The 13669-nt window shown below is 35.7% G+C and overlaps 1 protein-coding gene across 1 annotated transcript; it reads right to left on the bottom strand.

Moving 5' to 3' along the window:
* Positions 1-436: 436 nt before the first annotated feature.
* On the bottom strand, positions 437-12759 carry LOC121369665 (F-box only protein 28-like). The gene is made up of 4 exons (XM_041494712.1): positions 12595-12759; positions 6798-7046; positions 4365-4569; positions 437-2408 (listed from the first exon to the last, which is right to left on the bottom strand). The coding sequence occupies exons 1-4, from the start codon at positions 12751-12753 to the stop codon at positions 1891-1893; spliced, it is 1131 nt and encodes a 376-aa protein (XP_041350646.1). The 5' UTR covers positions 12754-12759; the 3' UTR covers positions 437-1890.
* Between the last annotated feature and the right edge of the window lie 910 nt (positions 12760-13669).

Genomic DNA, 13669 nt, shown 5'->3' with positions numbered 1-13669 from the left:
AAAGGTTGTGGTATGTGCTATCCTATCTGTAGGATGGTGCATATAAAAGATTATAAAATATCACTTGCTACTAATGGCAAAATGTGGGTTTCCTCTCTAAGACTGAAATGTCAAAATTACCAAATGTTTGACATCCAATAGCCGATGATTAATAAATCAATGTGCTCTAGTGGTATCGTTAAACAAAACAAACTTTAAGACCAAATGATGATGTTGTTACTATAAAGCCCTTGCAAGAATTACTTGCTTTTAGTCTTTTTAATCTCTACAGAAAAGTTAAAGTTTGTTTTGTTTAATGACACCACTACAGCACACTGATTTATTAATCATGACACATAGTCATCGGAGGAAACCTGCTACATTTTTCCATTAGCAGCAAGGGATCGTTTATATGCACTTTCCCAAACAAGAAAGCACATACCATGGCCTTTGACCAGTTATGGTGCACTGATTGGAATGAAAAAAACCATAATCAGTTGAATGGATCCACTGAGGTGGTTCGATCATGCGACGCAAGCACCTCAGGAGAGCACTCAACCAACTGAACTAAATCCCGCCCCCAATCTCCAACTAATGACAAGAAATTAACAAGATGTAATCACTTAGATTACTGGAATACAGGCCTGCTTATAAATGAATGGACGAATGAATGTTTTACAACACATCAGCACAAAACAAAACCCACGTCAACTTTTGGGTGTCAAATGGACTGCTTATAAGACATCAAAAACATTTTACCACATAAAATCACCTGTTTGTTGTATTTTCCCTTCAATGCACAAGTAACACAACACAAATAACCTAAACAGTCTCTTTTACAACACTAATTTATCCATTTCATAGGAAGACACATTTCCAGCTATTTTTACAAACATAAAAACTACATTTTATTCAGTAGTGGTACATGATTTGTTTCAATAGGACCATCGATGTCAAAGGACAGATTAATATTAAAATTATATTAAAAAGTCTATTAAGTTATTAATACCTGAAGATGCAACAAGACATATTAAGCATTTCAGTACAGAATTATCTCATTATTAGTTCTAAAAAATAATGTGTGTCTAATGAGATACTTACTTTTTTTTTTTAAAGTGTTTTTTAAATCCCTTATCTGAAAATGTCATTCTTAATGTCTTCTTTGTTTTTTGGTTTTTCATTTTACTTTCAAAATATTTTTGAATGTGCTGTATTTTTTTTTACAAATTACAAGTTAACAGAAGGACACCACCATACCATAATATGACCCGTCAAAGGTAGACATATAAAATCTGATAAAATATTTAAAAAAACCCCAATCCCACCCACCCCCCGTAAAAATGTAATCACTATTGTGAGATATGGATAAAAATAATTCAATCTGCAGTAATGTGATAACTGTACCCATATACCAGAAATGCACTCTGAGTAATTTGAAGCAAAACACCAGGACCCTTACTTAATTTCTTTTAGAGTTTAGACTCAAATCTTTAATAACGTCACACGCATACAATATGTATGACATCAGATTCTCAGACTATTAAATTCTTGAGTCTAGACCAAAAGTGTTATAAGTACCAGGCCTAGGGCCCTGATCCTAGTGCTAACATCATCTTAAGGGCATAACTACCTTATGCACTTAAGGTGATCTTAGCGCTAGGATCGCTTTGTAAAACGGGACCCAAAGTTACATGTACCTTCTATCAAAAACTTTGCACTTGGTTAGAGATACCCAATATGGCACCAATTTAACATAGATAAACCCACAGCAGTGTTCTACCTAGAAATTTATAACTGGTAGAATTAACATGCCATTTCGTTAAGAAGAGTTTGAAATTCATGACTTTTATATTATATAATCTTTAAATTCTACTGACAAACATTTGTATAATTTACTAACAATGTAACACACTAAATCTTCTTCTTTTTTACATTCTTGTGAATATTTGCCACATCCTCCTCCGACAAATTGCTCCTGTGTCGTTTGCCGTGAATTCTTTGTGACGATCGCGAGGACATGACCAGTTTTTCTATCACAGTGCTCTTCCTGACCCTGTCCTCATCACTCTTATTCAGTTCTATACTGTTACACGTCAGACCGGCATTCGTCATGTTGTTCAGTCGGACAGTCAGTGTGTCAAGCCGTGCAGCATGCATTGTTAACATGCCGGCTTGTTCCCGCATCTTCTTGTCCTGTTCTCCTATCATGTTAGCCTGGTCCTGTAGCTTCTTCTCCTGCTCGGCTATCAGTTTCTTCTGCTCCATCAGCTTGCTCTTATGCTCAGTGAGTTCCTTCTTGCACACCTGGAGGCATGAGTTCTGTGCGCGCACTTGCTGCTGTAGACGGATTATCTCCTGCCGGAAGGTGGGGAAGTTGGCCACTCGCATCGTAGAAAGGGGTGATACTACAATGTCAGCTGATGAGCAGTCTGGAAAACATAGTAGGAAAGAAAAATGAGATGAAATCCAGAAAGCGTAACTGATAAAAGCAAGTAGACATGGGGGGGGGGGGGGGGGCTTACTGAGACCGAGGGTGCAAAGCAGTTTTTAGGGGGTTCGGTGTGTGTGTGTGTGTGTAGGGTATGCTCTGCCTTAAGATTTACTACCAATAATATTTTTGATTCAGACCCACCTCCCAACGCCGTGCCTGTAGTGTTGTAACTTTGATGGCTAAACCACTACACTGCTACGGTTGGTTCACCAAACATTGCAGGACTTTGTTTAAGAAACTGCTATTAGAGTTGAAGGTGCATAACCCTCTAAAATCAACACATAGTACTGTTTGTTGGAACTGACATTATCTTGTTTAGAAATGTTCATTTCTTTATACCCAGTATGTTCTTTGATGTTCTGATGTTCAAAGAAGCTCAGGAGAGCATCCTGATGTGTTTGTTTGGAACATGCCAAAATTTCTATGATCATGGTTTGAATTTTACCACAGCATCGACAGCAACTGCTGTCAGATGTTATCAACAGCAAAACAAATAATGTGGTGTTCTACCTAATTTGCCTCCATGCTCATCCCATAAATCGGTTTTGTGAAAAATACTTTAAACATTTGCAAAAACAAATTACAGGCCGCAAATGCACGGATATAACCAACATTAACTGCTACGAAATATAGGAAAAACCAGAAAAAACCCCAACGAAAACAATACTTTTATATGTATGAACATTACTACTCTGTCTGTGGGATGGTGCATATAAAAGATCCCCTTGCTGCTAATCGAAAAGAGCAGTTCATGAAGTGGCGACAGCAGGTTTCCTCTCTCAGTGTCTGTGTGATCCTTAAACATATGCCTGACCCCATATAACCGTAAATAAAATGTGTTCAGTGCGACGTTAAATAAAACATTTCTTTCTTTTATTTTATGTATTTGCAAACTTTTAAAGTGAAAATTATTATTATTTAAACAAAAGTTGTACCCCCTGAATGTGTTTTTTATTAAAGAATTAATACAGGAAACTGTTGTCTAAGGTTAAACTATGGCTATTTAGAGTTATTTTATCACATGATCTTCATCACATGATCTAGAGTACAAGAGTAAACTCACTATAGTCACATAGGCTATTCCTACGTTACAGTAGCAATCAATCTTTAATATACACTTCCCCACAGACAGGAAAGAACACCAACCATGGGGCAATAGTCTGGACAGTGAAAATGCTCCCAAAACAACACTGGTTGCCTAAGTGGAATATATCTTATGTCTCATTGCACATTAGACAACAGGCCTTGACCGTAACATTTTTCAGTGGTAGCCCATGGGGCTACCAGGTTATAAAATCTGATAACCCTCAGTAAAAATTGGTATCCCCATAATTTTAATTGTTTTTAAAAGAGAAAATAAAGCAAAATCGTTTATTTATGTTAAAACGTTCTTTTAGCTGTTTAAGCATCTTGTTGATTGCGTAGTAACTGGATGTGCCCCCCCCCCCCCCCCCCCAAAATCTAGTAGCCTGGCGGACTACCGTGTTTAGATATCTGGTAGCCCAAGTGAGAAATCGGTAGCCAAAATACCCCGGGCTACCACTAAGGTCAAGCCTTGGGCAAGTACTCTACTACTGAGCTACCACGTGGCCTAATAAAGAACACAAAATGATGAGAAGGACCTACCGGCCTCGGTGGTGTCGTCGTTAAGCCATTGGACATACGGTTGGTAGGGACTGGATTTGCAGCCCGGTACCGGCTCCCACCCAGGGTGAGTTTTAACAATTCAATAGGTAGGTGAAAGATCACTACACCCTCTTTCCTCTCACTAACCACTAACAACTAACCCTCTTTCCAGATAGCTGAGCTGAGCTGTGTGCCCAGGACAGCGTGCTTGAACCTTAATTGGATATAATCACGAAAATAAGTTGAAATGAAATGAAAAGAGAAGAACCTGTATGTGAGTTGGCGTATTGCTGTCCGAAGTGCAGCACACCTGGAGGGAATTTCTGCTTAAACCATGGGACAATGTTTTCTTCAAAATGTTCCATCGCCATCGACGATATGTCTCGGAGCTCCTGAAGAAATTCATGTGCTCTCGGAGGTTGGCCCTTTGTCTGCTGTAGTATTCGCAGGAGACGGAAAAGTTCATCCATGACCTAAAAAAACCCATATTAGAAGATATAGCTTGTACAAATTACGAAAACATCATAAGCAGTCATGTATGAAAAAAGTCAAGTTTGTTTGTTTTAACAACACCACTAAAGCACACTGATTTATTAACCATCGGCTACTGGATGTCAAACATTTAGTAATTATGACATATGGTCTTAGAAAGGAAACCTGCTATATTTTTCCATTAGTAGCAAGAGATCTTTTACAGGATTGAAAATTAGCGGTCGCCCGGTCGCGACCTTTACTGGCTAAGGGCGACTAAACAATTTATAAAGGTAGTCCATTGGGCGACCATCGATTTTAGTGTCTGGCAAGTATGGTACCAGGGTTATTTTTCTAAATGCACTGAAACTGAATCGAATGTGACAAAACACACCGGATCTGGTGAACTACAGATCTGACAGCAGAGACATAACCTGCTCTATATCTTGACAGTGTCAGACTCAGCTTCCTTGGTTTTGGGTCGGGTCTTTCTAAAAATAAAGCTCAAAACGTATTGCAGACACCGCATGTATTAATCTGGAAGTAATCGGCTTATTGGAATGTACTGGATACTCCATAATTATCTACTTCTTGACAAAGATTACTGTACGAAACAACAAGTACACTTCTATACTTTGTAATATGATAACAGAATACATTTTGTGGTAAAATGTTTATTTTTGTTTTTTTTGTTATTTATGTTTTGGATAGTTTAGCATTTATAATATCCAAATTACGCACGCATTATTACATTTTACTGAGGCAGAAAATATTAAATTTGAGGCTATTGTCCGTTTGCGTCATATAAAAACATTAATTTATTAAGTTTAAAACCCATAACATCTCAAATAACTTTTTTTGGTGTTTGGGGGGGGGGGGGGAGACAACGTTCAGTGTAAATAATTTTAAAAAAACCCAACTTTACAAATTACCACCAAACTGCATAGGTTAAATCTTCAGGTTTATAGGCAATTGATGGAACATCCAAAATAATCTGAACAACAGAACCGTAATAGATGACCAAGGCTGTATCTCTCCAATGAAGAGTTGAATGGGCATTTGGCAAAATAGTGGAGGATTCTATCTAGTTCCTCGTCTATAGAACAGCCACTCCCTATAAATCCTTTACTGGAGATTGCATCACTCCAAAGTTCATTTCATCCCTCTTGCATTACCACAGAGGACTGCCACTTCCAGACTAGTTTACTAAAGCACGCAGTTCTACCTTTAGTCTTTTTGTAGTGCATTATCTTTTACATCAGAGACAATGCAAATTAAGCTGCATGTCTTGGCTATTCTAGCATTTCGTCTTCACCCATGTATTAAAAATGAGATTTAATCTGTATAATTTAATGATAATTTGTACAAAACCATTTTAATTTATACTGGATTTCTTTTTCCTTTTTTTATTTTTTTATTTTTTTTGAGTTGGTATGGGTTTAAAACTTAACAACATGTTTTTATATGAATTTTAACTTTATTCATTATGAAGTTACATGCCAATTCATCACTTTCCTTTTTAGGCAAATGTACTATATACGGCGAGTACATGGTTATTAATCAAAAAAGAAAATTATATTTTTTATTTTGGCTGTGCAGTTAAATTTCAATATGATAACTGGAGGTCTAGTTGAATTTGAGAAGGGCCAGTAAGATGTTTCTTCAACTGGCCCTGCTGGCGACCATTGTTTTCAGGTTAATTTTCAACCCTGCTTTTATATTGCCATCCCACAAACAGGATAGCACATACCACAGCCTTTGATATACCAGTCATGGTGCACTGGCTGGAAAGTGAAATAGCCCAATGGGTCCACTGACGGTCATATATGAAGAAGAGCTGTTCCACAATTGATCACATTGTCAACAACAGAAATAATCACAGTACTTGGTGGACATCTACAGGACAGCAGATACCAAAGACCTTGGCACACTAGTATGACACCAATTTGGGAGAAAAAAAATTCAGGATTCCACCAGAATCATAAAACATTATTTCATAGAGATATTTCTGGGGTTTGTGGAAGCTCAGAATCCTGTTACATCAACAGCCTGCTAGTGCTTGACGTGGAACAAGGTAATGAGATTTTTTTAATGTAATTTTTTAAAATATTTCTTTTAAGTACATCTTTAAATAATTAACCTTTATTGTATACAAATAATTTCCACAGAGGATATACATGTATCTAGTATGGGTCTATATCTGGTATACATAAAACCACAAATATCCAACCTTTCCTGGAATAAAGCAGCAGAGCTCCGATTCTATGTATTTTGAGTAAGTCATGGACAGCAAAGAAAGTCGAGTCTCTAGAGCTGACAAGATGTCGACATGACGAGACAGTACATGATTGCGGCGTTCGGATTCCCTGCGTGGCAACTTGCTTTTCACCTGTTTTTGTATCCGTGCATGGAATTTGTCCACCTTCGTAAAGCCATGAGTTAACAGCTGCTGGCAGGTCCGGTTGAAGTCTTTACATACCTACAATGGGCAAAAGATATAAATGTTTCATGCATGCATGGAAGTAAAGAACGGTTTGTCTACATAACGATGCCTCAGCACATTTTTTTACTATAGCATTTTATGCAGTGGTTGCCTGTCAGTGGGGAGAATTTTTTTTACAGTAAATTTTGTAAATAATTGCCATCAATCTACATGTATTACTATTGTATGGAAAGATATGTTAACTTATGTCAACAACAATTTCCACACTAATTATTTTTCTAACAGTTCTTACCATAATTTCATTAAATATGCATATTTTGTAAATGATAACATATATATACATATCATATATGCAACTTTTAAATTACACTATATTCTTTGATCAAGGTTACATGCATTCAGTAATCTTCAAACTCAAAATGTCCAATCTTGAGCAATTTTGCTTTTAAACCAGAAGTGTCATGCTCCCAGTTGATTGCTACTGTAGGGAGATGAAATAAACTGAAACTGTATAAAATATGTTCAGTCTAGGTTTAATTTTGTAACAACCACCTAGCACTAAATATAAATCAGCTACTGAGAGTTAAATTTCCATTATACACGCACACCCCACCCCCTAAATTGGTGGGCCCATTAGGCTATTTCTCGTTCCAGCTAGTGCACCACGACTGGTATATCATAGGCTGTGGTATATGCTTATCTGTTGGACAGTGCACATAAAAATATCCCTTGATTATTACTAGTAAATTGGAAAAACATAGCATATAACAATAGTTTAAGCAATAATTTGCAATAAAAGATGGAAGTTAGAATGGGGTCAAACTCATTTTAACCTGCTTGGTATCAACTTTTTAGTGAACATGGAACATATAATCGAACTGAATTATGATTAAAAAATATCAGAAGTACAAAAATTGATGAGAGTATGGTCTTGCAGAAGATTGACGGTTTTAGGAAGAATAACAGTATTGAAAACGTTAATAATGCCAAAGTTAACTCACCTATTAATAGCTTTACCGAATCCAAATGAAATTCTGATAAAACATATAAATACATTATTTTAAAAATTTATCTGGCAGAGTAAAACTGAAAAATTGAAACGAAATTTAATAACGCAAGATTATGAAAGGGGTAGTATTAAAATGATAAACATAATAATTTTATAACAGCATTGAAATGTACATGGATTTGAAGAATGTTTTTAAATAACTCAAAGTGGATCACTTTGTGTAAGTCAATTACAAACATACCGTTAACAGACATGATTAAACAAGGTGATTATTTCTTAATGCGCAAAATAGAACATATTCGCAATACAAAATTTTTAATCAACAATGGACTTAATCTCTTTGACTGAAACGTATTTCCTAACAATAGCTTGTTTCGAATTCCAGGTCTTTTTCGTTTCGCGCTAGTACAGATTTACCCCCCCTCCCCATGTATTTATTTATTTGTTTGTTTGTTTGTTTGTTCTCCTATATTTCCCAGTCCTTTCCATTATATGCGTCATAGCAATTTGTTTTGTTTTTTACCAATCTTTAATGTATACAGAAACATTACAAATGCATTTATGTATCAAATTGTTATATATGACTACATGTATATAACATTATTATACAACAAATTAGATATATGTACTTGTATATAAATTATATTACTTTGATATAAGGCCATGAATTCAAGGCTTCCCAACCTTGACATGGTCAGAATGGACTGGGGAAAATAAATATTTAAAAAAAAAAAAAAAAAAAAAAAATGCTAGGAGAGTTCCAGGGCATGCTCCCAAGTAATGGTTTTTTTTTTAAATTTCCAGTTGTTTTTAGATGCATTATAGAATACGTGAGGGTATCATGTACACTTACAGAAGAAGATATTTTAAGATAGATTTTAATAATAATGTTTATTATTATTAAATATTTGCATAATTTCAAAACAATAATTTGAAAAAGAAGTATAAAAGTATTAGACTAAGCACAAACAGATAATACATATTACTGAATTACTGGTTGTAATATGTATTATCTGTTATCTATCTATGCATCTAAAAATAAAACCCAGGTCGTCTAGAATTTTAAAAAAATCCACTAACCATGGGATTGGTGATTTTAAAAATTAATTATCCATGATTGAATATTCATTAGCCCTACTTCTGTATGTATATCAGGGGTTCTAGAATTAATAAAAAAAATGACTTCCCATACTGACCAGTGGATAAAACATTTACTGGTCATGATAAAAAATTCACCTGCTAAATTGTAATCACTCAGTGACTGATAAAACAAATAAAAGAAAGTAAATATTTTTTATATATGTAGGTACCGTACATTTTTAAATTTGTGTTAATTCATCATACAATACACTTAAAAATAATTTCTTTCAAGTCTTGCAAATTTAATTATGCAATGTTTAAATATAATTAAAAAAACAACAACACAAAAATAAAAACAGACCAAACAAAAAAAATCATTTGGAAGTTTGTAAAACAATATGGTTATGTGCAACCTTTAAAAAAAACCCCCTGATCTGACTGGTCACCGTTTATTTTGTTACGCCTACACTGTGTTAGAGTAACAACTATTTAGGTACCAGTCACTTAGTAGTTAAAGGAAACATGTCACGTAAACCATATTTGGCACCAACCATGTACAATTAATTATAAATTGAATCACCTAAAAAAAAAAAATATAAAAAATTAATTACTTAAAATATCTCCATAAAAGAACCCCAGATACGAGCTCTTAGCGGAAATTGCCGATCTTTAATGAGCAGGGCAATCACGAGGTCCCTGACGTCAGAGACGCGTCGCTTGATCTGAAGCCTTACACTTAAAAGCATTAGTCCGTACCACTCATAAAGAATCTAAGACTTGCACAGCTTACCAAAACAATGAGTGTTCGTTCGCAAAACGTTTTGCCGTATCAATATGAGCTGTTAGTAAATGAAGAAAGACACACATTTACTTACAACAGTGATACTGAAGAAAAAACCGGATAGCGAGTCGGAGGGTGGAGAAACTGATGGTGCCAGACCAGACCGGTCGACCAATTTACAGCCCGGAGCCCGAAAGTAACCCGGAGACAAAACCAAAACTCGGATGCTAATGCCGAGGTGTATACTGTTCATATTTAGCATAAAGATACACCTCGATATGATGTATTTAAATATGTAAAAAATATAAATGTAGGACAAACATTTTTTTTTTTTTTTTTTTTTTTTTTTTTTTTAGAAAATATCGCATTTTTTATGTTCGGGCTGTACATAATGAAATCTGTATGCACAGTGTAAACAAACGCTCTAATTTACGACAAGGCGCTTCACTTTCATTAACCTGGCTTGTAAAACAACATAAATGACTTGAGAGTATAATCAACTTTTAAACTAAATATATTTCTATTTGCATCAATAGAACGAAATGGGGTTATAGTATTTTTCTCTCATAAAAAAAAGTAGCATATTATTAGGCCTATTGGTAGGGTGCGTTAGAGTAAAAACGACCACTCACGATACCCAAGTGATAATTTTCTTTTCTTTGGTACTACGTAATTGGTCAGTTTTGTAATTTTAGATGGGAAAGTCTACTTAATCAAGGGTTTTACAGCATTATTTACAGTAATGAAGCAGGGCGGCTAATAATGTCCATTAATATTGTACTATAGTTGCGACAGGTTACACCACAATACCCTGTAATCTTAAAAAAACTGGCACGTATTTTGTACGCATGTCTAGACCGTGGTAATCACTTACCTGGTCGATACCCTGCAATATACACCTGCCAATCAGGAATCACATGTGCAGGCCACGGAAAGAAAGGACCAATTAACTAAAACAACACTCCGATTCTCAAGTCAGCCCGTGGATGAAACATAATAGTTAGTTCGACACCGACAGTAGTGGGGTTTTTTGTATTGAACTTCGTGTTGCTTTGGGGCTTCGGGTGATGAGGAACGTTTTTGTAACGTATTCCGCCCGAAGATTAAAAACATTATTTAAAATTATTATTGTTTTCTACGCGTTTTTTAAAAACATATTTAAATACATCGTACTGAGATGTATCCTCATGCCAAATCCCATGTTTGTATATGCCATATTTAATTACTTATTGACATTTCCTTCTTCGGACGGTGAATACAGATTTTGTTATGTAGGCCTACAGCCCTAACATAAAAAAATCTTTTTTTTTTCCAAAATATATAAATACATCATGCTGAGGTGTATCTTTGTGCCAAATATGTACAATGTACACCTCGGCATTCGCAACCGAGTACTGTTTTTGTCTCCGGGTAATGTTCGGGCTCCGGGCTGTAATTAGGCGGACACCAAAGTACTATGCGGTGTTGGTGTCCAATCTTTTCTTTTGCGATAAAATACACGCGTCTTTCTTCGGATACAATCCTTTGGAAAACCATAAAAAGACAATCCCGATCGTTTAAACTGTTTATTTTTACACCCGAAGGCCGCGCAGTACGGCACTGTTGGACTGAAAAGATCGTAAGCCCCTTACTCCATATATAAACAGTTAACAACAATGGAAGAGTACAGCGGCTCTGACGTCACTTCCCTTTTTTTCCCAACGCTCACGAAGAAATATGCATAAATCGTACTTTGATACTGGTTAGCGCAATTTCTTCATTTTAGGTTAACTACACGTATTTTATTGTTATAAAGTTATTTGTATATTATTTTTATATCATTTTTCTTTTAAAATGAGCTATAATATGGTCTCGTGTCATGTTTCCTTTAAAGGAAAAATGTGCCAAAATTAATGCAACATTTTGTTAACTTGGACTTTAATAAAATTACATCTGTAAGTATATTCATTTCAGGGATGGGGCATATATTACTGGTGACCATATATTCATTAGTGAACTGTTGCATGTGAAAGGAAATCGAAAGTATTGACTTGTAGATCCGTTTTCCTTTTTACACGATAGATGTTGGTTGATTTTTTTGTTTTTGTTTTTCATTCGATCATCATCATGATGGTTTATTTGTTTTCCCCTCACTGGCCACCAGGCTCTAACAATGCATTTTTATATTATATTGGCGAATTAATCACAGAAGTGAACTCATCCCTTTTTTTAATGGTTACAATTTTTACGGTCCCGGTAAAGAAATTCATGGTGTGGGTGCGGGGTCCTTCCGGCCCCTAGGGGAAACACTGCCTTTAAAATTCACAAATGTGGTCAAAATATTTCATTGTTTATCTGATATTAGGATCTCCCCAATATAAAACCACTTAATAAGTGATCATAATTGCAGAATTTCACTGTAATATTAATAAATAAATTGGACAACAAAAAGTTGTAGACGTCCATTTTCAATTTTGTCACAAGTATTTATGGACAGTAAAGTTTGGGGTGAGTTTAGCAACTTTAGTGGTGCAACAATACGGTAAAAAACGTATTGCGATATAAGAAACTGTACTGCAAATGGTATTGCAATATATTTGATATTGTTTAAATTTAATATTTTAGGTCTCATTCCAATTTGGACATCGTTATTTACGGTACCGAGATCGACGATCTCCATCGAAAATACGTCAAACACATCATTTTAATCGGGCTAGACAAAACACAACACTTACTCGTCGATTTTCACTGATGTCATGATAAGACAAATAAGATAAAACATGTTCCAGTACATGCTCAGGCATGTAGAGCAAAGTCGAAGATTGTGAAGAATTATTATTTCCTGCATAATCAGTTGATGGTCCAGGAATCGGTTCGTAACTCAAGTTCGCCATAGTTGATTGTTTGTTTTTACTTTCCCCAGTAGTCAACAGAGCACCTTAATTACCCTGCTTAGCGGGAAATCTAAATCTGAATGTGCCCAGCTTTCTTTCTTTCTTTCTCGTTGATTGATTGATAGATTTCAACTTATTTTCGTGCTTATATCCAATTAAGGTTCAAGTACGCTGTCCTGGGCACACACCTCAGCTATCTGGGCTGCCTGTCCAGGACAGTGGGTTAGTTGTTAGTTTGCCAGTGGTTAGTGAGAGAGAAGAGGGTGTAGTGGTCTTACACCTACCCATTGAGTCATTAAAACTCGCTCAGGGTGGGAGCCCGTACCGGGCTGCGAACAATGTACCTACCAGCTGTATGTCCGATGGCTTAACCACGACACCACCGAAGCCGTTTTGTGCCCGGCTGATTTGCGGTACGTGATTTACAGTAGTATGATTCCCTAGAATGACTTATTGGAATATTTCCCGTTCCAGCCAATACTACACAATTTGTACATAAATATGTCACTTTGTAATTTAGCTTATTGATTTATGAATCCTTAACAATTCAGCAATATATAAATAAATATACACATGTCATGTATATATATAAATGCATGTCACGGGGATCCTATAATATCCGTAACTGAATGAAACACGTTTGTCCAAAAATCTCTCCTAACTGTATATCTATTAGATCTCTCTGTAACGGGCGGTTATACCCTAATGTGGCTCGTCTAGGTATGATCAGAGATAAGATCTTATATAAAGTATATATTATTATAGCACGTTTAGTTCACTAGAAAACACAACAAAAACACAATACACTTTGGAATCTGTATTAACCTACGCTGACAAATGTACTGCCGCAGTAGTTAATTAACAACAACAAATAATAACAACCCAGAACTGATCACTTAATTAGTTAATCTCTAGG

This window comes from Gigantopelta aegis, chromosome 4 (genome assembly GCF_016097555.1).
Source record: "Gigantopelta aegis isolate Gae_Host chromosome 4, Gae_host_genome, whole genome shotgun sequence".
NCBI lineage: Eukaryota > Metazoa > Mollusca > Gastropoda > Neomphalida > Peltospiridae > Gigantopelta > Gigantopelta aegis.
The sequence above is the reverse complement of the archived record's forward strand: the minus strand, read 5'-3'. Positions and strand labels throughout refer to the sequence as shown.

What these genes read in the sequence shown, in the direction of transcription:
- LOC121369665 (XM_041494712.1), bottom strand. Translation starts at nt 12,753, where the DNA reads ATGGCGAACTTGAGTTACGAACCGATTCCTGGACCATCAACTGATTAT. An exon ending in ACATCAGTGAAAATCGACGA is followed by an intron (nt 7,047 to 12,594) that starts GTAAGTGTTGTG and finishes TGCCCATTGTAG; the next exon opens with GTATGTAAAGACTTCAACCG. An exon ending in ATACGCCAACTCACATACAG is followed by an intron (nt 2,409 to 4,364) that starts GTTCTTCTCTTT and finishes TATGTTTTCCAG; the next exon opens with ACTGCTCATCAGCTGACATT.